Source organism: Convolutriloba macropyga, chromosome 13, assembly GCF_964194025.1.
Source record: "Convolutriloba macropyga chromosome 13, txConMacr16.3, whole genome shotgun sequence".
Classification (NCBI taxonomy): Eukaryota; Metazoa; Xenacoelomorpha; order Acoela; family Convolutidae; genus Convolutriloba; species Convolutriloba macropyga.
The window spans coordinates 34,277,380-34,303,415 of record NC_134480.1 but is presented as its reverse complement, the minus strand read 5'-3'; the positions used below and the strand labels follow the sequence as shown (position 1 = coordinate 34,303,415).

Sequence of the window (26,036 nt, the reverse complement as noted above, 5' to 3'; positions counted from 1 at the left end):
TCCTCTGATATTGTTAAGCAGTTTGAAACTGAAATAAGAGAGCTAGCTTTAAACCTGTTAGAAGCTGAGAAAAATGAAGTCAGTCAGAGCAACAATGACTCCTCAACCGATGTAGCGAAAAATGACTTTGAGCAACCAGAAGCCAGTCAGAGCAACAATGACTCCTCAACCGATGTTGCGAGAAATGACTTTGAGCAACCATAAGCCAGTCAGAGCAACAATGGCTCCTCAACCAATGTTGCGAGAAATGATTTTGAGCAACCAGAAGTCAGTCAGAGCAACAATAACTCCTCAACCAATGTTGCGAGAAATGATTTTGAGCAACCAGAAGTCAGTCAGAGCAACAATGACTCCTCAACCAATGTTGCGAGAAATGACTTTGAGGAACCAGAAGCCAGTCGGAGCAACAATGACTCCTCAACCGATGTTGCGAGAAATGACTTTGAGCAACCAGAAGCCAGTCAGAGCAACAATGGCTCCTCAACCAATGTTGCGAGAAATGATTTTGAGCAACCAGAAGTCAGTCAGAGCAACAATAACTCCTCAACCAATGTTGCGAGAAATGATTTTAAGCAACCAGAAGTCTGTCAGAGCAACAAAGACTCCTCAATCAATTTTTCGAGAAACGACCTTGAGCAACCAGAAGCAAGTCAGAGCAACAAGGACTCCTCAACCAATGTAGCGAGAAATGATTTTGAGCAACCAGAAGTCAGTCAGAGCAACAATGACTCCTCAACCAATGTTGCGAGAAATGACTTTGAGCAACCAGAAGTTAGGCAGAGCAACAGTAAATCCTCAACCAATGTTGCGAGAAATGATTTCGAGCAACCAGAAGTCAGTCAGAGCAACAATGAATCCTCAACCGATGTGGCTGTGACTCCTAGAAATTTTTCCATGCAGCAAATTAATGACCAGGAGAATGAGCCAGAAAAAGTGAGTGAAAGCAACAATGATCTTGTGACACCTATCCACGGAAAGCCTCTATCTGAAACTAGAGATCAGGCGAGCTTATCAGGAATAGTTGAATTTCCTATAGACGAAGAGGATGATTTCGACCAGTTCGAGCGAATGATGTTTCTTCCTTTTCAATGTTTTTTTTGTTCTGATGTTGTATGGCGATTTTCTCATCACAAAACACATATTTCTCGAGGAATGTTCGGAAAATTTCGATTATCTCAGTCCTTTTTTCTCAAGTTTATCGAATGTAAAAAATGTAACGTGCTCATACCGGGTGGTGACGTGAAAAACGTAGAAGATCATCTACAGAATGCACACAACGAAAATGTGATCTACAGCGGACATAACAGATCAGATGGCAATTGTCGCGAGTACATTGTTGATCCTTTTCAAATCGAGCGTGTCCTCGATAGAGCGAAACGTGGGCAACTAGTTGGCAGAGGAAAGGGCGCTAAAGCCAGGTCAAAACCCAAGGCAGCGGGCAGCCGTGTTATTTTGAAGCGCAAAGCTGCAGCGAACGATGATCCTGACTATAGTCCAACTGAAAAAATATTTAAAACTAAGAAAAAGAAGGCTAGTTTTCTTTCTACGTTCAAAAATGTTTCCGAAAACATTTTAGCTGCTACTAGTGCTGCAAGAACTTCACAACCGAGTACATCACAGGCTACTACAAATATTATCGCTCCAGGGAACTCCAAGGAGATTATTGCTCCAAGGAACAGTTCAATTAGTAGTCAAGAAGCGTGCGATATCGTGTTGCCGAACAATGAAACTCTTTTAAGGCCTATATGCAAAAAACCGTCTTTTGACCAAAGATCTGTGTTGTTCCCAGTAAGGTGCCAGTTTTGCCTCAAAATCATTCAAACTCATACTTGCCTGCCTCGTCATCTGCGAGATGTTCACAAAATGATCAATAATGCTCACATAAAGATAGTTGCTAAATTGCACTACTTCGAAAGAAGGCATGCAAGATCCAACAAACAATTATTTTTGTGCTCTAAGGAGGACTGCCTTTTACTTTATACTCGGAAAGCCATTCATTCCGTGATTGCTGCAACTGATCCGCGGCATGTCGTAACTAAAGTCCGGAAAGTGACAGACCTTCCTTCATTCATCTGCCCTCCAAATCTTATCAACCAGGTTCTTGAAACGGTGTTTCCCATCAACAAGTACAATTTTGATTTCAATCAAGCTATTGAAAACTGGAAGAAAGAAGGAGTGCATGTATGCGAGCGGCAAGCGAAAATATTGTCCCGAAAAAATGCCTTCTCGGGTCACCAAAAATAAATTCCTCATTAACGATTCGAACGGTTTTGAAAAAATTGCTGCTCTCCCTGAGATGTTCAATAAATTCGAAAACATCATGAATGTCAGGATGGGCTCTACAAAAGCACAAATATGCCGTGATTTGCGAGATTTTGTCAAATTCTGCAATCTAGCTTTGCATCCCCCCAAAATGGAGTGGATTTGGACTTGTGAAAACATGGATGCGGCTTTGGAAAGATTTCAATCAACGGCACAGTCTGCCATCCCAGTCGAGACCCAGTTCAACCAAGAATTCAAAAAAAGTTCGATAGTTAGCGTCGACCAAGTGAAAGAGTGCTTCTTCAAAATCAAGAAGCTCCTGGTAGAGTGCTTTGATTTCTTAGAGAATGAAGAATTGGTTTCCGGAAGCACCGAAAGAAACGTGAAGCGGTATTACCGTCACCTTCAGTCTGCTCTAATTTTTGGAGTCATCAATCGGAACGTATGCAGAAAATCAACGGCTATGTATCTGCAGAAGTCGTTTTTGACAGAGTTTTCCTGAATCGCAAGCATAAAACGGTCACTTTTGCTTGCTTCGATAGATCTCTTCTAGAGCATGTGAGTACTGCGAGAAACAGTGGAATTAGAAAAGCCAAGCACGAACTCATAGAGCAAATGAGAAATACCAACAAACTTTTTCGAAAGGAAACAGTTCGCAGAGTGATTTTATCATGTGACGAATTCGACTATCTCCTTCGATACATTGCTTTGAAGGAGAAACTGGGATTGGGGGAGCAAGAGCATTTGTTTCTTGAAATGGATCAAATCAACGAAGATGTTCGTAAAAATGTTTGCTCGAAATGGTATGTCCCCCTAGAGAAAGTCATTGGAATGAAAATAAAACTGAACAGCAATGTCTGGAGACATTCAATTTGCACCATTTTTTCTCAATTTGTATCCGATTTGCGTACTCAAAAATCTCTGGACAGGCACATAGGCCATACTCGTCGAATTGCAGAAAATTTTTACGAGATGCAGCCCAAAGAGATCGACGCAAATGTCACTTCACACGCAATCTATCAGCTCTTAAATTTACCCCCTAACTATAAGGGTAAACTTTGTGAAGTAGATAACGGTTCTCAATTCTCAAATGCTTCAGTTGGTGACTCTTGACGATGAGTCAAACGTAATTCAAGACGAAATTGCTGATGACGGCAGTGATAGTGAGAGTGAAGCGGGGAGTGATCCAGGTCTTCCAGAAAGCGGCGAACAGAATGAAGAAACGCTGAGCTTCCTCAAGCGATCCTGAATGCTTCCATTCTCTAGTAAAGCTTCAGTTAAGGGGAGCATTCTCTCGTTGATAGATATCAATAACTTTCTTTCCAATCGGCCGAGAAAGAGGCAGCAAACTGATCAGCAGTACTTAGTTGTTGCTAAGTACTTCCATTGTCAACTGTTGGAGAAAGACGTGCCAACTAAAATGAAATTGTACAATATGGTTCTCGAGACTGATGTTGCCAACAAAACATCTTACAATCATGTCTGCTTCCTACTGAAGGACTGCGAAAGGTAGAAACAGGGTGGCTTCCGCTCCTATGGCTTTTAATATTCATTGGAGTTATACAACTGGACTATTATTTAACTTGTCAGATGTTTGTTTCTGTAAGTCTGTTTTGCTGCAAACATTTAGTTTTGCAGGTAAAAATTAGTTGTTGCATATTATTCTCATTCCATAGTTCCTAATGACTGCTTAGTTTCCATCCACTCCTATGACTTACAATTTTCATGTCTAGTATACATTTGAACTGCTATAATGTCATAGTTTTGCTTCTGTAATTTTGTTTTGCTGTAATCGTTCAATTTTGCAGGTAATCACAATTTTATTCGTAATATTCTTCTTTTCATTGTTGCTAAAGATTACTTAGTTGCCTTCCTCTCCGATAACTTATAATTTTCATGTGAAGTATATAACTGAAGTACTATTACCTTTGTCAGACTTTTGTTTCTGTAAATCTGTTTTGCTACAAGCGTTTAGCTTTGCAGGTAAAAATTAGTGGTTGCATATTTTTCTCGTTTCATTTTTTCCAATGACTGCATAGTATCCTTTAAGTTCCTATCAAAGCGTGTATCTTTTTTCCGTGCTGTTATCCAATATGTGAAGTTAAGTAATTCATTGAATAATTTTAGCCTGGTGCATAAGAATACTTATAAGTTATTAAATATAAATTGGTTGGGAGACAAAATTTTGAAAATGATTGATTTGGAATTATTTTGTATTTCTATGAGGACAGCAGCTTCCATAAACCACATATATGGCTGGAATTTGTAAATTACTCAGTCACTGGGGGCTACAGGAATTAGTTTACTGGTTTCTCAGTCCTAAGACTCAATTTTTTTTATTCTTTTCCTTTTTGAAAATTTTTTGATGGTGTTGAGGGGGACACACTTGTAGATAGGAATCATCCTATCTACAAGTGTTTCCCCAATTTTTTTTTTGGCCAAGAATTTTTGGGTCAATTTGGATCGTCATTTTTGTCCCATAGCTGTACTTACATTTTCTCTCAATCGTTCAAGGATGTGCAACAAAAATTTCGAAGATTTTGACAAAATGTTCAATTTTTTGTTGTAAGGTGACGGCCATCATACATAAGTTGACTTGTCCGTGAACGCAACACTATCTGTGCTAGCTGACTGGCTCAAAAATGGGCCTTGCGTTGCATAGCGAGACTTCAAAAAAGTATTTTTTTTCAATTTGAAAAAAATTGATTGGTTTGGAAATATTTTGTAGTTCTATGAGGACAGCAGCTTTCAAAAGCCACATATATGGCTAGCATTTGTAAATTATTCAGTCACTGGAGGCTAAAAGATTTACTGGTTTCTCAGTCCTAAGACTATCAATTTTTTTTGTTCTTTTCCTTTTATTTGAAAATTTTTTGATGGTGTTGAGGGGGGGGGGGGGGGGGGGGACACACTTGTAGATAGGAATCATCCTATCTACAAGTGTGTCCCCAATATTTCTTTTTGGCCAAAATTTTTTTGGTCAATTTGGATCGTTATTTTTGTCCCATAGCGGTACTTACATTTTCTCTCAATCGTTCAAGGATGTGCAACAAAAATTTCGAAGATTTTGACAAATTGTTAAATTTTTTGTTGTAAGGTGGCGGTTATCATACATAAGTTGACTTGTCCCTGAACGCAACACTATCTGTGCTAGCTGACTGGCTCAAAAATGGCTTTGCGTTGCATACCGGAACTTCAAAAATGTATTTTTTTTTGCAATTTTGAAAAAAAATGATTAATTTGGAAATATTTTATATTTTTATGAGGACAGCAGCTTCCATAAACCACATATATGGCTGGAATTTGTAAACTACTCAGTCACTGGGGGCTACAGGAATCAGTTTACTGGTTTCTCAGTCATAAGACTATCAATTTTTTTCATTCTTTTACTTTTTTTGAAAATTTTTTGATGGTGTTGAGGGGGGGGGGGGGGGGGGGGGGACACACTTGTAGATAGGAATCATCCTATCTATAATTGTGTCCCCTTTTTTTTGGCCAAAATTTTTTTGGTCAATTTGGATCGTTATTTTTGTCCCATAGCTGTACTTATATTTTCTCAAGCGTTCAAGCATGTGCAATAAAAGTTTCTTCGAAGATTTTGACACTTTTTTTCATTTTGTTGTAAGGTGATGGCCATCATACATAAGTTGACTTGTCCGTGAACGCAACACTATCTGTGCTAGCTGACTGGCTCAAAAATGGGCCTTGCGTTGCATAACGAGACTTCAAAAACGTATTTTTTTGCAATTTGAAAAAAAATTGACTGGTTTGGAAATATTTTGTATTTCTATGAGGACAGCAGCTTCCATAAACCACATATATGGCTAGCATTTGCAAATTACTCAGTTACTGGGGGCAATAGGATTAAGTTTACTGGTTTCTCAGTCCTGAGACTATCAATTTTTTTTACTCTTTTCAATTTTTTTGAAAATTTTTCGATGATGGTGTTGAAGGGGGGGGACACACACTTGTAGATAGGAATCAACCTATCTACAAGTGTGTCCCCAATTTTTTTGGCCAAATTTTTTTGGTCAATTTGGATCGTCGTTTTTGTCCCATAGCGGTACTTATATTTTCTCAAGCGTTCAAGGATGTGCAATAAAAATTTATTCGAAGATTTTGACACTTTTTTCCATTTTTTGTTGTAAGGTGATGGCCATCATATATAAGTTGACTTGTTTGTGAACGCAGCACTATCTGTGCTAGCTGACTGGCTCAAAAAAAGGCTTTGCGTTGAATAACGGAACTTCAAAAACGTATTTTTTTTTTGCAATTTTGAAAAAAAATGATTGATTTGGAAATATTTTGTATTTCTATGAGGACAACAGCTTCCATAAACCACATACATGGCTGGATTTTGTAAATTACTCAGCCACTGGAAGCTACAGGAATTAGTTTACTGGTTTCTCAGTCATAAGATTATCAATTTTTTTCACTCTTCCTTTTTTTTGAAAAATTTTGATGATGGTGTTGAGGGGGGGGGGGACACACTTGTAGATAGGAATCATCCTATCTACACCTATCTGCAAGTGTGCCCCCAATTTTTTTTGGCCAAAATTTTTTTGGTCAATTTGAATTGTTATTATTGTCCCATAGCTGTACTTATATTTTCTCAAGCGTGCAAGCATGTGCAATAAAAGTTTCTTCGAAGATTTTGACTTTTTTTCTTTTTTTGTTGTAAGGTGATGGCCATCATACATAAGATGACTTGTCCGTGAACGCAAAACTATCTGTGCTAGCTGACTGGCTCAAAAATGCGCCTTGCGTTGCATAACGAGACTTCAAAAACGTATTTTTTGCAATTTGAAAAAAAAATTGATTGGTTTGGAAATATTTTGTATTTCTATGAGGACAGCAGCTTCCATAAAACCACATATATGGCTAGCATTTGCAAATTACTCAGTTACTGGGGGCAATAGGATTTAGTTTACTGGCTGGTTTCTCAGTCCTGAGACTATTAATTTTTTTTACTCTTTTCAATTTTTTTGAAAATTTTTTGATGATGGTGTTGAAGGGGGGAGGGGGGGGGGGGGGGGACACACTTGTAGATAGGAATCAACCTATCTACAAGTGTGTCCCCAATTTTTTTTTGGCCAAAATTTTTTTGGTCAATTTGGATCGTCATTTTTGTCCCATAGTGGTACTTATATTTTCAAGCGTTCAAGGTAGTGCAATAAAAATTTCGAAGATTTTGACACTTTTTTTCCATTTTTTTGTTGTAAGGTGATGGCCATCATATATAAGTTGACTTGTTTATGAACGCAGCACTATCTTTGCTAGCTGACTGGCTCAAAAAAAGGCCTTCCGTTGAATAACGGAACTTCAAAAACGTATTTTTATTGCAATATTGAAAAAAAAATTGATTTGGAAATATTTTGTATTTCTATGAGGAGAGCAGCTTCCATAAACCACATATATGGCTGGAATTTGTAATTTACTCAGTCACTGGGGGCTACAGGAAAAAGTTTACTGGTTTCTCAGTCCTAAGACTATCATTTTTTTCTTCTTTTCCTTTTATTTGAAAATTTTTTGATGATGGTGTTGAGGGGGGGGGGGGGGGGGGGGGGGGACACACTTGTAGATAGGAATCATCCTATCTACAAGTGTGTCCCCAATTTTTTTGGCCAAAAAATTTTTGGTCAATTTGGATCGTTATTTTTGTCCCATAGCGGTACATATATTTTCTCTCAATCGTTCAAGGATGTGCAACAAAAATTTCGAAGATTTTGACAAATTTTTCCATTTTTTTGTTGTAAGGTGATTGCCATCATATATAAGTTGACTTGTTTGTGAACGCAGCACTATCTGCGCTAGCTGACTGGCTCAACAAAAGGCTTTGCGTTGAATAACCGAACTTCAAAAACGCATTTTTTTCGCAATTTTGAAAAAAAAGATTGATTTGGAAATATTTTATATTTCTATGAGGACAGCAGCTTCCATAAACCACATATATGGCTAGCATTTGTAAATTACTCAGTCACTGGGGGCTACAGGAATTAGTTTACTGGTTTCTCAGTCCTAAGACCATCAATATTTTTTATTCTTTTCCTTTTGAAAATTTTTTGATGATGGTGTTGAAGGGGGGGGGGACACACTTGTAGATAGGAATCAACCTATCTATAAGTGTGTCCCCAATTTTGTTTTTGACCAAAATTTTTTTGGTCTATTTGGATCGTCATTTTTGTCCCATAGCGGTACTTACATTTTCTCAAGCGTTCAAGGTTGTGCAATAAAAATTTCGAAGATTTTGACACTTTTTTCCATTTTTTTGTTGTAAGGTGATGGCCATCATATATAAGTTGACTTGTTTGTGAACGCAGCACTATCTGCGCTAGCTGACTGGCTCAACAAAAGGCTTTGCGTTGAATAACCGAACTTCAAAAACGTATTTTTTTCGCAATTTTGAAAAAAAATGATTGATTTGGAAATATTTTATATTTCTATGAGGACAGCAGCTTCCATAAACCACATATATGGCTAGCACATGTAAATTACTCAGTCACTGGGGGCTACAGGAATTAATTTACTGGTTCCTCAGTCCTAAGACTATCAATATTTTTTTTTCTTTTCCTTTTGAAAATTTTTTGATGGTGGTGTTGAAGGGGGGGGGGACACACTTGTAGATAGGAATCAACCTATCTACAAGTGTGTCCCCAATTTTTTTTTGGCCAAAATTTTTTTGGTCAATTTACTTGGCCATCATATATAAGTTGACTTGTTTGTGAACGCAGCACTATCTGCGCTAGCTGACTGGCTAAACAAAAGGCTTTGCGTTGCATAACCGAACTTCAAAAACGTAATTTTTTCGCAATTTTGAAAAAAATGATTGATTTGGAAATATTTTATATTTCTATGAGGACAGCAGCTTCCATAAACAACATATACGGCTAGCATTTGTAAATTACTCAGTCACTGGGGGCTACAGGAATTAGTTTACTGGTTCATCAGTCCTAAGAATATCAATTTTTTATTCTTTTCCTTTTTTTGAAAATTTTTTGATGATGGTGTTGAAGGGGGGACACACTTGTAGATAGGAATCATCCTATCTACAAGTGTGTCCCCAATTTTTTTTTGGCCAAAAATTTTTTGGTCAATTTGGATCGTTATTTTTGTCCCATAGCGGTACTTATTTTTTCTCTCAATCGTTCAAGGATGTGCAACAAAACTTTCGAAGATTTTGACAAATTGTTCCACTTTTTTGTTGTAAGGTGACGGCCATCATATTTAAGTTGACTTGTTTTTGAACGCAGCACTATCTGTGCTAGCTGACTGGCTCAAAAAAACCAGCTTTACGTTGAATAACGGAACTTCAAAAACGTATTTTTTTGCAATTTTGAAAAAATGATTGATTTGGAAATATGTTGTATTTCCATGAGGACAGCAGCTTCCATAAACCACATATATGACTGGAATTTGTAAATTACTGTCACTGGGGGCTACAGGAATTAGTTTGCTGGTTTCTCAGTCCTAAGACTATCAATTTTTTTATTCTTTTCCTTTTTGAAAATTTTTTGATGATGGTGTTGAGGGGGGGGGGGGGGGGGGGGGGTTGATGATGGTGTTGATGATGGTGTTGAGGGGGGGGGGCAACAAAAAGTTCGAAGATTTTGACAAATTTTTCCATTTTTTTGTTGTAAGGTGATGGCCATCATATATAAGTTGACTTGTTTGTAAACGCAGCACTATCTGTGCTAGCTGACTAGCACACAAAAAGGCTTTGCGTTGAATAAATCAAGTTCAAAAACGTATTTTTTGCAATTTTGAAAAAAAATGATTGATTTGGAAATGTTTTGTATTTCTATGAGGACAGCAGCTTCCATAAACCACATATATGGCTGGAATTTGTAAATTACTCAGTCACTGGGGGCTAGAGGAATTAGTTTACTGGTTTCTCAGTCCTAAGACTCAATTTTTTTTATTCTTTTCCTTTTTGAAAATTTTTTGATGATGGTGTTGAGGGGGGACACACTTGTAGATAGGAATCATCCTATCTACAAGTGTTTCCCCAATTTTTTTTTGGCCAAGAATTTTTGGGTCAATTTGGATCGTCATTTTTGTCCCATAGCTGTACTTACATTTTCTCTCAATCGTTCAAGGATGTGCAACAAAAATTTCGAAGATTTTGACAAATTGTTCCATTTTTTTTGTTGTAAGGTGATGGCCATCATATATAAGTTGACTTGTTTGTAAACGCAGCACTATCTGTGCTAGCTGACTAGCACACAAAAAGGCTTTGCGTTGAATAACTCAAGTTCAAAAACGTATTTTTTTCGCAATTTTGAAAAAAAATGATTGATTTGGAAATATTTTATATTTCTATGAGGACAGCAGCTTCCATAAACAACATATATGGCTAGCACATGTAAATTACTCAGTCACTGGGGGCTACAGGAATTAATTTACTGGTTCCTCAGTCCTAAGACTATCAATATTTTTTATTCTTTTCCTTTTGAAAATTTTTTGATGGTGGTGTTGAAGGGGGGGGGGGGACACACTTGTAGATAGGAATCAACCTATCTACAAGTGTGTCCCCAATTTTTTTTTTGGCCAAAATTTTTTTGGTCAATTTACTTGGCCATCATATATAAGTTGACTTGTTTGTGAACGCAGCACTATCTGCGCTAGCTGACTGGCTAAACAAAAGGCTTTGCGTTGCATAACCGAACTTCAAAAACGTAATTTTTTCGCAATTTTGAAAAAAATGATTGATTTGGAAATATTTTATATTTCTATGAGGACAGCAGCTTCCATAAACAACATATACGGCTAGCATTTGTAAATTACTCAGTCACTGGGGGCTACAGGAATTAGTTTACTGGTTCATCAGTCCTAAGAATATCAATTTTTTATTCTTTTCCTTTTTTTGAAAATTTTTTGATGATGGTGTTGAAGGGGGGACACACTTGTAGATAGGAATCATCCTATCTACAAGTGTGTCCCCAATTTTTTTTTTTGGCCAAAAATTTTTTGGTCAATTTGGATCGTTATTTTTGTCCCATAGCGGTACTTATTTTTTCTCTCAATCGTTCAAGGATGTGCAACAAAACTTTCGAAGATTTTGACAAATTGTTCCACTTTTTTGTTGTAAGGTGACGGCCATCATATTTAAGTTGACTTGTTTTTGAACGCAGCACTATCTGTGCTAGCTGACTGGCTCAAAAAAACTAGCTTTACGTTGAATAACGGAACTTCAAAAACGTATTTTTTTGCAATTTTGAAAAAATGATTGAATTGGAAATATGTTGTATTTCCATGAGGACAGCAGCTTCCATAAACCACATATATGACTGGAATTTGTAAATTACTGTCACTGGGGGCTACAGGAATTAGTTTGCTGGTTTCTCAGTCCTAAGACTATCAATTTTTTTATTCTTTTCCTTTTTGAAAATTTTTTGATGATGGTGTTGAGGGGGGGGGGGGTTGATGATGGTGTTGCTGATGGTGTTGAGGGGGGGGCAACAAAAATTTCGAAGATTTTGACAAATTTTTCCATTTTTTTGTTGTAAGGTGATGGCCATCATATATAAGTTGACTTGTTTGTAAACGCAGCACTATCTGTGCTAGCTGACTAGCACACAAAAAGGCTTTGCGTTGAATAACTCAAGTTCAAAAACGTATTTTTTTGCAATTTTGAAAAAAAAAATGATTGATTTGGAAATGTTTTGTATTTCTATGAGGACAGCAGCTTCCATAAACCACATATATGGCTGGAATTTTTAAATTACTCAGTCACTGGGGGCTACAGGAATTAGTTTACTGGTTTCTCAGTCCTAAGACTCAATTTTTTTTATTCTTTTCCTTTTTGAAAAATTTTTGATGATGGTGTTGAGGGGGGACACACTTGTAGATAGGAATCATCCTATCTACAAGTGTTTCCCCAATTTTTTTTTTGGCCAAGAATTTTTGGGTCAATTTGGATCGTAATTTTTGTCCCATAGCTGTACTTACATTTTCTCTCAATCGTTCAAGGATGTGCAACAAAAATTTCGAAGATTTTGACAAATTGTTCCATTTTTTTTGTTGTAAGGTGACGGCCATCATATTTCAGTTGACTTGTTTTTGAACGCAGCACTATCTCTGCTAGCTGACTGGCTCAAAAAAGGCTTTGTGTTGCAAAAGGGAACTTCAAAAATGTGTTTTTTTTGAATTTTTGAAAAAAATGATTGAATTGGAAAATATTTGTATTTCTATGAGGACAGCAGCTTGCATAAATCACCTATATGGCTAGCATTTATCAATTACTCAGTCACTGGTGGAAATAGGAATTAGTTTACCGGTTTCTCAGTCCTAAGACTATCATTTTTTTTGTCTTTTCCTTTTTTTAAAAAATTTTTTGATGGAGTTGAGGGGAGGGGACACTTGTAGATTGGAATCATCCTATCTACAAGTGTGTCCTCAATTTTTTTTTGGCCAAAATGTTTTTGGTCAGTTTGAATCGTCATTTTTGACCAATAGCTGTACTTATTTTTTTCACTCAAGCGTTCAAGGTTGCGCAGCAAGAATTTCGAAGAATTTGATAAGTCTTTCCATTTTTCCGTTTAACGTGATGGCCATCATACATATGTTGACTGGTCTGTGAAAACAGCACCATCTGTGCTAGCTAATTGGCTCAAAAAAGGCTTTGCGTTGCATAACGGAACTTCAAAAATGTATATTTTTTGCAGCTTGTCTCTGAACGCATCCTTATCTTGCATAACGGAGCTTCAAAAATTTTTTCTTTTACAACTGTTGGAAAAAAATTAAATTTTGATTTGCTATCTGTTGTAATTCTGCGAGCACACCACAAGCCACATTTACATCCTAGATATAATTTTTAGTATACTTGGTTTAGAAATGAAAAGAGAAAAAAATATTTTAGATTGATTGATTTTTTCTTGGTGACAAAAAATTTTTTGTAATTTTGTATTGTGAATTTAATCCTAGAGTGGTACCAAGGAAAAACTGAGCACTAAAAGATGTTCAGATTAGTAATTGTCTTCGTTGAAAGAACTGTTCATTTTTGTTTTGTACACATTGTTCCTGACTTCTGTAATGTCGAATTTTTATGTTGTAAATGAAAAAACAGCTTTTGATCAATATTGTGTAAAGAACGACTGAAATGCAATGATTTTTTGTTTTTAGTCATAGGAGTAGAAATATGATTTTCTGCAAAGTGTGAATTATGTCGCATCATAGTTCTGACTTTCGATATCAGAACGATGTAAAGGGGATTTTCGTCAGAAATATGTCGTCAGAACGATGTACCTAGCAGATGAGTAGCCAAGTCAGAAATATGACACCGCTTTAACACCGTTCTGAAGTTGGCCTCCCCGATGAGGGCGGCTATTAGAAATTAGACAAAAAGACCCGTTTAAAATAATTGCTTCAAATTTCGCTCCAGAGAAATTAAAAATAATCAGAATATTCGCACAAAATCACACAGCTTACCATGCACAATTGCAATTTTGACATTTACTTTTGCCAGTTAACGTAATTTCGGATCGATATTCCAATAATGGCAAGTTCTTGCAGCATTTTGTCCTAACTATTACATGATCAGATTCCTATCAACTGACTAAATCGCAAAACCATTCATCATGGTGTCTGCGTATGATTCTTCACTTTGAAGAAAACTCGCAGGCCCACAAAAGCATCACAAAAAATTTAAAGGCATAGATGGTTTAAAAGAACTTACGCTTTCTGTTTCGCGCCAACTCTGATTCGAACATACATCCCTCGTTTAACAGCCATAGTTCTTACCGCTTACGCTACCGATTCATATTCTTTGCGTCTATTACCCTATGTACAAGCAAATTTTGTTCAAGACATTTTTTGGCTTTGCTATAATTTATGATTAAGGAGCGCTAAGACTTGTGCAGATAACGAGCTTTTATATGGTGGCATAGCGTTTCTGAAAACGCATTTACTAGGTTAGGCCGCGTGTTTAAGGAGAGTTAAAAGATGCGGAGATTAGAAGCCCCAAAACATGGTGACATAGCAACCGAGTTAGAATAAATATATAGATAGATAGGAAATACATTTATAATGAAAAAGGTTAAAACAGAATTAAAGACGAAAGAAAGGAGTGGAGGAAAAACAACATTTACCCATTTAATAGGCCAGGAAAATAAAAGCCTTTTTCGGCACGCAAACCCGTGCCCCTCACTTAACAGCCATAGGCCTGATCTCTTACTGTGCCGATGCGTATTCTTCTTGTCTATTGCTCTTTCTATATCAATTTTTTGCCGATGGCTTTTTCTGCTCGCTGGTTTTGGCTATGCCGCAAGCTTAATGAGCTCAAAACATGTGCAGAATAGGAGCTAAAGCATTGCAGTATAACTCGTCTCAAAACGCATTCATTACGCTAGGCTTCATTTTCAAGGACCCTTAAAACACGGAAAAATAAGATCGCTGTTTACCATTATTCTAAAGTGCAACTTACATTGAATATAATAGATAGATAGACGTTATAAAAAAAGTATAATGAAGCAAGATTTAAAAAATAATTGAAGACAGAAAGAAAGGAAACACGGACAGACAGAAAGGAGTGGATGAAAAACCAATTTTGTGGCCATTGCTCTTTCTACATCAAATTTTTCATCGATGGCTTTTTCGATTTGTTCTGCCGCAACCTTAATGAGCGCAAAACATGCAAATTATTAGCTTAAATATGGCGCTATATGTTTCAAAATCATTTATTACGCCAGGCTCCATGCTTAAGGACCGTTGAAAATAGGAGCACTGTTTAGCATTACGTTCACATACAATTAACACAAACTACCCAGAAAAATTTTTCCTTTCTTTTGGCGAGCTATCTGCACGACCGTACAGCGCAGTGGTAAGTGCGCCTGGCTATCAATCTATTGATTCAAGTTCATTTCCCATCCATTTGCTTTTGCGCGTTTCAGGTCATTGACCTCTCTCGTGTGTTTGCTTAAGCATGCTGTCCATAGCGGCTCTTAAACATGCGCGTGCAGGGTCCCTTAAACCTGCAAAATTTTGATTCTTAAACATGCATTTTTGGCTCTCGTTAAACATGGTCTCTTATCATATCTTACGTTTAATATATTGGATATACTCTCCACAAATTATTCTCCATAACTTGACTTAACGTATTCATTAATTTGTTTGAAAAGAACTATTATTTTTTCTTATTTCAATACATATGAACAGGAGAAAGATTTGTATAAACCAGGTCACTGAAATCTAACCTCAGATGCTTTAGACAGGCGACAGCATTATGACAGAATTTTTGTTTAACTGACAACATTCTAACCTTGTTCTGATAGCAAGCAATCTCAAATCGTTTCCCGTGACATTTCATTCGCACCACCGCAACATTTGTAAGTCGCTTTTGATTCACAGGAGTGAAAATTGACATCTTTTGATTAGCAAATATCTACCAGACTTCTCTTAATTTTTTCATCACCATTTCATCAGATCTGAAAAGCGGAGCAGAACCAGAAAACGAGGTTACTTGAATTTTCTGATGCAGTAACAGAATCAAACTGATTATAAAAATAGTAAATAATTTCTTTAATACAGTAGTTCTATGGAAATAATGTCCATCGTAATTAATCAACTTGATTGTTTCGAATGAACCTTACGAAAAAAGCGTCACATTCAGGTCACGCTCAAAAAAATTGCATGTTTTCCAGAATTATCTATAGATAAAAGGAAGATTTCTTCAAAAGATCAATTGAACCAAAAAAGACGATGTAAAACATGAAGTATCATATAAGAAAACATTTATTACAAGACAAATCAACTAAAAAGTAGTTAGTCAACATTTTTATATCAAAACCAAAAACCAGTTCATAACTTCCATCATCGCCTCCGTCCATGTGGACTGCGTGATCGACCACTTCGCCGTCTGGATTTCTGGGTTTTGTTGCTCTTCACAAATGCCCAATCAACGCTTATCTCTTGACCCAGTAGTTCAGCTCCATTTAGCGCTTCCAGGGCAGTTTTGGCTTCTTTGGCGCGTTCGTATTCGACCAGAGCGTACCCTTTGAGGTATCCAGTACGTCTGTCCAAAGGTACCTAAGATCCAAAGGAGGTACTCACGAGGTTGAAAAGGTTTACAGAATAACGAAGCGCGACCTATGGATCTTAACTATTATACTTGGGGCACAAATAAAACAGGCGGCAAATTGCCGGAAAATAGCCAGCGTTGCCCCGCTTGACGTACATTGGGATTGCAACAGAAAAAAAATTAAGACATCGACAGAATTTTTTTGTGACCAATAGTTCTTGTTTGGTGATTAAAGTCTGTATATTCGGTTAAATTCTAAAATTACACTTAATTCAGCTTCTAAACTGAAGGCTATTAATCTTAATAATAACGCCAGCCAGCAATCGCTTTAACCAACTTTGATAACCTAATGCATTATGATTTAATGACCTCGCTTTATGTTTATCCGGCTTCCTTTGATTTTGCTCTTTTGACTTTGACCGTATTCACAACAATGCGTAATTCAATATCTGAAGGAATTGAAATTCCAATCAGTTGAAACAGTGAGTGAAGTAAGTCAGAAATCAAGCGTAAAAATCGTGACTAATGTAAAATGAAAAACGTGGGTAAAGCGAATTAAAAAAAAAACAGCCAGAAAACTTCCGGAAAGGACTCCTAAAAGAAAATTGACTACCACAACTAACGCAATGAGCCTTCTAATTGATAATGCTAATCAATTTGAAACAATAACAGGCAAAATAACATTGGAAAAGTAAATGACAACAAATACTGAAAGTCTGATAAAAAATTTCATTACGAAATGCGGCTCCAAAACAACTATTGGCAGAAAGGCTTTAAACACCGTTAGTTCTCATTCTACAACCGATTATCAATTGACAGAAGAGGCCACAAAATAGTTCATATAGAGAAAACCGGTGAAAGGAAGGAGAAATGAAGGATAGTGCCCAAAAAAATAACCATTTCAGCGAACTTATCCACAGAACAAAAAAACTATTCCCAATCTATCTGTCCGCAAATAAATTTAATAACTGCTTCTTTTCAGGCACTTGCCCACCCATAATCTGGCAAAAAATATTAAACAACAAAAAATGAAAGAGAACGAAAAAAAGAAACCGAAAAAATTAAGAAATTTGTATTATTCAATTCAGTGAAAACTGCCCTCACTGACCTTCAATGCCACCGTTCGGGAGCAAAATCTGTAAAATAGATGTAAACTAAAATTTTAACAAGAAAAACCATAGGGAGCTTAAAATGAGCAAAATTTAAAATAATCTTAAAAATATGCTTAAATTTACTCAATTATCTTCAAAAAGAAAAACAACTCAAAATCAATAACAATTAAATCACAAAGCGAACCAAAACAGCTAATTTGAATTACATGATCCACAAATGCTATATAAATTTAAAGAATACAAAACCTGCTAAAAAACTACAAGGCAAAATGGTAAAAATAGCTCAAAATTGAATCTAAAATATCAATTTTTGATTCAGATTGTCAAAAAAGCTTTTTGAACGCCAGATTACTAGTTTGGTTCAACAATACAAACATCGTTGACTGAAAAAAAGTTTAAACTAAAAAAACTGCTTTCAAAATGCCGCACGTGATAAAAAAAAAATAGCTCATTTAACGAAAATTTTATTGACACCTACTTTTCTCTCCCTCTCTCTCAAAAATATAGCATGAACAGAAAACCACTCTCTCTTCTCCTCAGCACTTAAGCAATTAGACCTACACACTTTCTCTTCACGCATTTCACTTCCTGTTTCAAATACACTCCAACAAAATTACCGATCAAAAGACACTCCACAGCCAAAAGACACAGCCACCGATCAAAAGACGGCGGCTGTTAATAATCATTAACCATTACTGTAGAGAGGGTTACTCGAAAGGCTGAGTATGGGGCGTTTTCTTCTTTGACACAAGGCTTTCTTAATTTACCTTTCTTTTTGGTCTTAGTTTCTAGCCCCACTAAGCTGGTGAGATACATGCAAAAAAATGCGTATACTGGATAAGGCCCAATATATGCCTTTTAGCTCTCAAAAATGTGAACGGCTCCATGTTTCGTAATTCAGCGCGAAATCTCAGTAAATTTGGATGCAACATTTTCATTTTTAAGATAACCGACTAACGTCGGAAGAATTGCTATCGAACTACTAGTGGGAGCTCTAATTTATTGCAGTTTGCATCATTCGGGGGGAGGCAACTAAAATCACTAAGGGGGCTTTAAATGACATCATTAGAGGTAATTATATACCACTATAACCAATGAAAATTTTAGATGAAAAAATGATGCCAATTTCGGTGCACTTTTCATTTGACTTTTACTAGTGAATTGCCACCACTTAAGTTCAGCTGCTTCAAATTGTGACAGAGAGACACGCAACACGAAAAGTCAAGGGCACAAAAGTTAAAACGACCAAATAAAAATTTTGCCTAAAAAAGACCAGCACGTTTACAAAAAAATGCTTTAAACGTTCGAGAGCCATTAAAACCTTTCTTCATTGAAAAATTGTTTCTAAGTCTCATTTCCTACGGCACTCATGACTTCTTCTTCCCATTATAGTCCAACGCAGACCCCCATGTAGAGGGCTGCAACTTGAACACCGTGCGAGATGTGAAGACGAGACGGCAGTAGTTACCTGAATATTCTTGATATCTCCATAATCTGCAAACATGTCTCTCACATCCTCCTCAGTTGCTTCTGCGTGGATTCCAGCCACAAACACAATCCACCCTTCCACCGACTTCTGAGGGGCACCTGAACACAAGAAAAGTAAAAAAGATAATTTCAAAGCTTTCCAGATAATGAAAGACTTCGGAGAACAGAATACTGCGATAGAGAGAAGTCCAAAAATGCTTACGACAGCCTGCAAAATGAAACAAAAAGATTAATTGCAATCAATTTCAATTTTTTCATTCACACGGAGGTCAAAAACAGATGAAGATATTAGATGAAAATCTGGATGATCTTATCACCTGTCAGATGAGCAATTTCTTAGTAACTCGCCGCCAAATTTATCTAACGGAAAAAAATGACTAAACAATACAAAACTTCACTGGAGAGCAAATCAGCACGATCAACTTCACGAAAAAAGTGCGTTTTTCCTTCAAAGATGAAAAAATATAACGGTCATAACCGTCCTAAAAGATTATAACAGTCTTAAATATTAAAACCAAGCAAACATTTTTGACTTCAAAAGTTTCCCAAGCAATTAAATTTTCCTTACTATGTCACGTGTGAATTATAATTTTCTCTCAGTTGTCATTATCATACTTAAAACTCATTCACAAAACAACCGTTGCTAACGCACCTTTAATGACAAATCGCCTGCTTTCTAAGAATAATTATGCGAACAATTTCAACTTCATTTCCCAAAATTTTGCAACGAATAGAAACATTATCATCAGATCATTATTTGGTGTTTATTTCGCTAACATGAGAATTGGTACTTAGAAAATTCTGTGTCAAGTTTGTTTCGCCTCAATCCCCCAATGTTTATTATGACTCCACCTTATAAAATATTAGTAGTTAGTTATACAGCACATTACAATGCAAATAGCATTCGCGCTTGGGAGCCGTAAACACTGTTGTTCTTTTGAAGGAGATCAATACCAAACTTTCGAATTACCTTACAAAAAAAATTTAGCTGGACTGAAAAATCTTGTTTTAGTTGAAGAAAGTATGAAAACTCAGCAGATCTTAAAACAAAATTGCCCCTATCAAACAAATACTGTATCATTTCCTCAAAAAAACTCCCTGCGTACCGAAATACATTGCGTTGAAAGAACCAACATAGGTCAAAAAACTGAAATTTCATCCAAAATTATCAAGAATTTTTTTTTTAAAAGCAACAGTAATCTATATTAAATTTGCAGCAAAACAATTTTCCATAAACTTAAAATTGATGTATAATCAAAACTATAGAAGTATTAAGCGAAAACTAAACATAGTCGGCAGATTACCCGACAATAGCCGCAAAATAGACTCCTGAAACCGGTTTGTTTAAAAAATCAACACTGACGACAAAAAACTGCGATTCAGAGAAGGAGAATCCGATTTCAGAATATTTTTCCAACTTTGTTTCAAGCAGTGCAGTAATTTCTTTAGAAAATAGGGTTGTAATTATAATAGTTGAAAGACCTCTATTTAATTTTGATTGTTTGCATTGTCAATCTGGACCTTAAAAAGATAGCAAAAGTCATTTTATTGAGTGGGGTAAGTCAAGTATGCTCAAAATTATCACACAATTGACCTGAAAACCGATTTTTAAAAAAGCTGTAAAAATGAAACTATGGACATTTATTCAACTAGAGTAAAAATAAGCAACAAGAAATTGCACTTTGACCTCTTCGCACGTGATCAAACGGTCATACAAAATAGGGACAACGACTAATTTAAAACATAGCAGGACAAGTCTTGAATTACAATTCGAAGAAATGAAAAATCTAATAACCTGAATATTACTAAAAAAAACTAGCCTCTGCTTGTCGTCAGAGCACATGACCCCGCAAACGCAAAGTTATATATCACAGCAGAAAAAAATATAAAACTAAATTATAAATTGTAAATAAATTTTAATCAAATCGCAGTACCAAACGTTAAATAGAACAATTTTTTTTGTGAATTACTCAAAGGGCTAGAGTGACAAAGACAAATAAGGACCAAATTAAAATTCATACATTATGAAAAAAATCATTGTCAATGTTGCTAAAATTATTAGCTATCACTGAAAACATTAAACAGGTACATTTATGCTTTATCATAAAACCAAGGGGATCCGTCCTTACTGAGACTAAGCGAGAAGACAATGAAAAAAAAAATGAAAAAAAATAACCGACTAACGTCGGGCGAATTGCTCTCTAACAACCGGCGAGCGGTTGTGTTTGGTAGTACTCAGCTGGAGCTTACATACTAGTATTGTGGGGAGGGGGGTGGGAATGGCGGAGTGGGTATGAGACTTTTAAGATTAACAACCACCCTTCACATGAAATTGTCTTCTAAAAACAGATTTGGTTAATTGAATTCTTAGAGTCTAGTTAGCCGAAAGGCTCTAAGACAACTTAACACCCGCCGAGAGCTCTTTGTTTAAACCGTTTGAGGGAAAGTCAAATGGGTCGAACGAAAAATCGGTCAAGCAACAAACCGCATGAAAAAGACCACAGGTTTAATATAGTAGCCACAAACTTCGTTTGAAAACAATTAACAAAAAAACGGGCAAACGGAAAATTTAGCTGAATTGTTATGAAAACACTGCAAAGTCATAGAAATCTTTAGCTATCAACCGCAAACAATAAGTAGGTTCAATTGTTCGCACTATTAACCCAATGGGTCGTAATTACAGCGACCAAGTGGAAATCCAAGAACTACGAAGTCACCCTTGAGGGAACGAAGCACTTTTAGAACATGTAATTGATACATCTAATAGCATTCGCGAAAAAAACAAAGGAGACCCAAATGCAGTATCTATTAAATTTGGATTTTTGTTGATTGATATTACAATACTACAAAACACGGCCTGTTTTCATCATTGCATTGTAAAATCAGTCGGAAAATTCGGGGATTTTTTAATTTCTTTGTTCCGTATCCACTTCGGAACCTCAGAATATACAGCAATCAATACTCGGATGAGTATGCGTCGATTCATATTAAAATCTGATGAAAGGCACAAAATGGTGACAAAAACTTTGAAAAATGGTCACTTCGTTAAATATTGCCTTTCAAACAATTATTTTTGTCAACTAATGGATACAAAAACAATAATACATCTATTATAAAAGTACTAAATAATATAATGCTCATATGATAAGTGCTAGTATTTTCGCGTTGACACAATTTTATGGAAAGAAAAACGCGAAATACAGCACGACGGAGTTCCAATCAAAGTTTACCTGGCCCGCTTTGAGGAACATGAGTGACTGCATCATCGTCTTCCAACTCATCATAGTCATCATCCGCTGTGTTATCACGCTTGCCGCCATCTTTTGAGGTATCCAGACCCCGGCCCTTCTTCCGACTGGCACCCTCCTTCAATTTGAGAAGAGAGGTATCCGCGTCTTCTTCCTGTTCATCATCTTCATCTTCGTATTCGTCATCGTCCTCGTATTCAACAATATCTTCAGCCTCCATAATTAGTAATGCTTTTCGTGATAACTTTTGGCCAGTTAATTTAATGAGGGGTATTGCACGCACTCAGGTTACACCTCAACAATAGTTCGATGACAATTCTCAATTATCTGAAAAACGTAGTTAACCCAAACCTTCATGAAAATGAACTTGTTTAAAACATGTAGCATGTTAGAAGCGAAACTCACCAAATATCAATATCATCTAAACTTGTCAAGAACCAATTTCTTCATTGACACTTGCTCGGGTATCTTTAAAAATATATAACTAAGCCTACTGGAGATTTGATCTTTCAGCTAGCTTGTCTGTCTTTTCATTTCAACTGTCACAGTTTCATATTTCAAATCGTCCGAAAGCCCTATGTTACTATTCATAGTTTGATGTCAAAAAACATCGACGTAACAATTAAAGTACGATTATATTATACTCTCATAAAACAGAAAACTAAACTGCCATTGAGTGACAAAATATGCCTAGTCAATACAAAATGATAGCCAACATTCAAAAGCACGAGTTCAACATTTTTCAATCAGACACTCAATCTCCCACCATCTCCAGTCTATGTTAAACTTGAAGAGCAGTTCGAATCAAAAGACGATCACAGCAACGTCGATCGAGGTGACAAACAGATTATTGGACTTCCTAATCATCATCAGCTTCTTCCGATGAAGAAGATGAGCTTTTTCCACCTTCACTGCTTTTTTCGGATCCCTCTTCACGACCAGATCCTCCCCCATCATTGTTACCTTGATCACTTTCCGCCCTCTTTTCTGATTCCTTTTCCTGATCCTCCTCATCTTGTTCCTCCTCTTCATCGCGTTCTTCGTCTTCATCTTCGCTGATCTTTGCCCTCTTTTTCTGTTTCTTCATCTTCTGTGAAGACTTCGAGGGCTTTGAACTTGAACCTTCCTGCGCATCCTCATCATCCGCATCTTCGTCCGAACTCACCAACGTTGTAGGTTTCTTTCGTTTCGTGGCAGTCGAAGAGCTCTGAGCCTCGTCTTTTTTACCCGATGCCGATTTCGAGTCGTCGTAATCCTCATCCTCTTCATCAGTCGAGGACTCCTCATTTTCGTCATCAGAGTCTGAGTAGATATTACCTCCAGGCATTCCCTTGCCGTAATGGTTTTTGATATTGCGAACACTGAATGAATTCGGATGGTCTTCGTCGTCAGAAACGGTTCCATCAAGGTACGATTTGTTAAGATCTCGGGCTTGCTGGCGTTCTTTGATTCGTCGTTGTTGAGCATCTCTGCGCAAACTAGCCTTGAACTTTTCGTCTTCTTTTTTCAGCATTTCGTTTCGTAAAGACTCTGGATCTTTGCCAGCCATTGGGAGCACCTTGATTTGTTGTTTCTTTTGACTTCGTTCAGCCAATGATAGTGTCATTTTTCTATGCGTGAAGGATTCCGTAGAATGCGGTCTGAAGATTAATTTATTCTGAAAAACTGCAATGCCTTGCAAACCTGTTCCTTGGCGAACGAAAAGGTGATTAAAATCGCCGCTCATTTTCATTCTGTGAACATCAAAAATTTCTTTTCCAAGATGCAATGTTAAGCTACCATCTGACCATTTTACGAATCGAGCGTTGCTTTCCTTTTCGAAATTTCCTTCATCGTCCAAGGGAACATTTCTCCATCGAATTGTGTTTTCACACTTCAGTTTCAACCTTGACCGCCCCTCTTCATCTAGAATATCATCTTCATCAATTTCGTCTTCGTACAGCATGGGATCAAAAGGCCGAGTTTCCACACTCAGAAAATTGGGTAGCTTTACAAAGAAATGGTCGTCGCCAAGATCTGCCGCAACCTTTGGGATTTCCACTTCGATTCTTGTTTCTTCTTGAACCTCTTCCTCTTCTTCAGTGACCGCGGACTGGTTCAGATCATCCACTTTTGAGGTGTCCATTTCTTCCCCCTCTTCTGGCTCTTTTTCCTCATGTGCTTCGTCGTCCGCAAACTCAACTTTGGGAACTTTCGGTTTGGATTCTTTCTCTGAATCGTTCTCACTGCTTGAAGAGGAATCCAAGTCCTCGCCAAAGAGATCTACAGCTGATGGTCGGGATGCTTTAGCTGAAGATTCTCCAGTCTTCTCTTGCTCTGCATCACTGTCACTGGCGCTGCTTTCTAATTCTTGTTCCTCATCCGAGGCTTGGTTCCGGGTTTCTGTCTTCACTTCTGGTTTAACTTGACTTTCATCATCAATTCTCTCTTCCGCATCATCACTTTGTTCAGCTTCTTCATTATTTTCAGCATTCTGAGGATCGTAACTTTCAGTTTCATTGACCATAACTGCTCCCATTTCCTCAGATTTATCACCAGATACGTCATCAGCAATTATATCAGCTTTTTCCGGGTCTTCGGACTTGTCTGGGAGCCCGTCAACTTCGCCTTCCTCAGAATCTGACGCCTCAGAGGATTCTTGATCTTCGTTTTGCTCAGCATCGTTTTGTTCTTCTTGTTGATCTTGATCATCCATTTGATCAACGTTTCCATCGTTCGTCACGCCCTCTGTATTCTCACTTACAGTATATTCAGGACTATCCTCAAGCTGATCACCCAAATTTGAGCCTTCAAGATTTTCTGGAATGCTGTCATTCAATACTGCGCTGGCATTTTCGACATCATTGGACCGTTCTTCCTGGCTGTTGGGGTTCTCAATCTCGGCGTCCATTTCAACATCCGATTCCTCTCCTTGGTTGCTCCCAGAATCGTTACCTTCGCCCGATTCTGCAGCTGGGTCTTCTTTCTCAGATTGCGGTGCTTCACCTTCCTCTTCGCTACTGGCATTACTCTGTTCCTCTTCAGCGGAAGAATCGCTAGCAGGCGATTCTTCACCTCCGTCTTCTACGTTTGCATCATTGCGAGTATCTTCAACATCGTTCCCTGCACCTTCAGGGGATTCTGACATAACTCAGACCACTACGTTGACGTCATTATTTATCAATACAACATTTAATATCTGGAAAAAAAACCGACAAAATAATGCTACCTCACAAATTATACACATGTATAAAGACGTACACATAACCAAGAGACCAAATTTCAAAAAAGTGGCCAAAAATTTTCAAAACTGGGCTGACAATGAGCTTGAAAATACAGGGAATCATTTCACAACCTTTCTGATCTTTTGACGCTGAAGTTTCAAATTTTCCAGGAAGCATAACGAATTTGTAATCAAGCAAAACTATGCTTGAAAGAATTTCTCTATACTGAATAATACGAAAAAAATACTAAATGGTGTCTTGTTTCAAGATTGAATTAATGATCACTATGAAAAATGGTTAAAATTTAAAATCAGAGTTAGTTTATTCATATTCTTCAGCGGCGCAAGCGTAGTCATTGATTGACCGCAAATTCGTTATGCTTCATCCTGGGAAAAATCTGAAACCTCCGAAAATGAGGAACAATTTCAATACCTCTTGAATATTCAGTTGCAGCTTTTCTTGGGAGAATTTTTGAACCTTACATTGAAATTAGTAATGCGAGGGCTTTTTATGCCATCGCATTATTGTTCCGACACCTTTTGAGGGGGAAGGACCTATATACTCAAATGGGTTTATTTGTTCAGTCAATTTTGGCCGATCGATATATTCATCGTAGAGAGTTGAGACTGGTACCATTAGAAAGCTTGTCCAGCGCAGAATATGGAATAAAAAGATTTTTTTTATTTTCGTTTTTTTACAGGGAGTTATC

At 37.0% G+C, this 26,036-nt stretch overlaps 2 protein-coding genes across 2 annotated transcripts in view; both read right to left on the bottom strand.

The window, feature by feature from the left end:
* LOC142352242 (ribosome maturation protein SBDS-like) overlaps positions 1-26,036 on the bottom strand; it is a 105,021-nt gene that overhangs the window by 73,258 nt on the left and 5,727 nt on the right. The window contains exon 2 of the mRNA XM_075404709.1: positions 15,518-15,685. Within this exon, the coding sequence (XP_075260824.1) occupies positions 15,518-15,622 (105 nt within the window). The 5' untranslated portion in view covers positions 15,623-15,685. The remainder of the gene's footprint in view (positions 1-15,517; positions 15,686-26,036) is intronic.
* Positions 15,924-25,298, bottom strand: LOC142351704 (uncharacterized). Its single transcript, XM_075403848.1, has 4 exons — positions 22,987-25,298; positions 22,107-22,407; positions 18,857-18,975; positions 15,924-16,284 (listed from the first exon to the last, which is right to left on the bottom strand). Exons 1-4 carry the CDS (start codon positions 25,249-25,251, stop codon positions 16,069-16,071), a joined length of 2,901 nt encoding a protein of 966 aa, XP_075259963.1. The 5' UTR covers positions 25,252-25,298; the 3' UTR covers positions 15,924-16,068.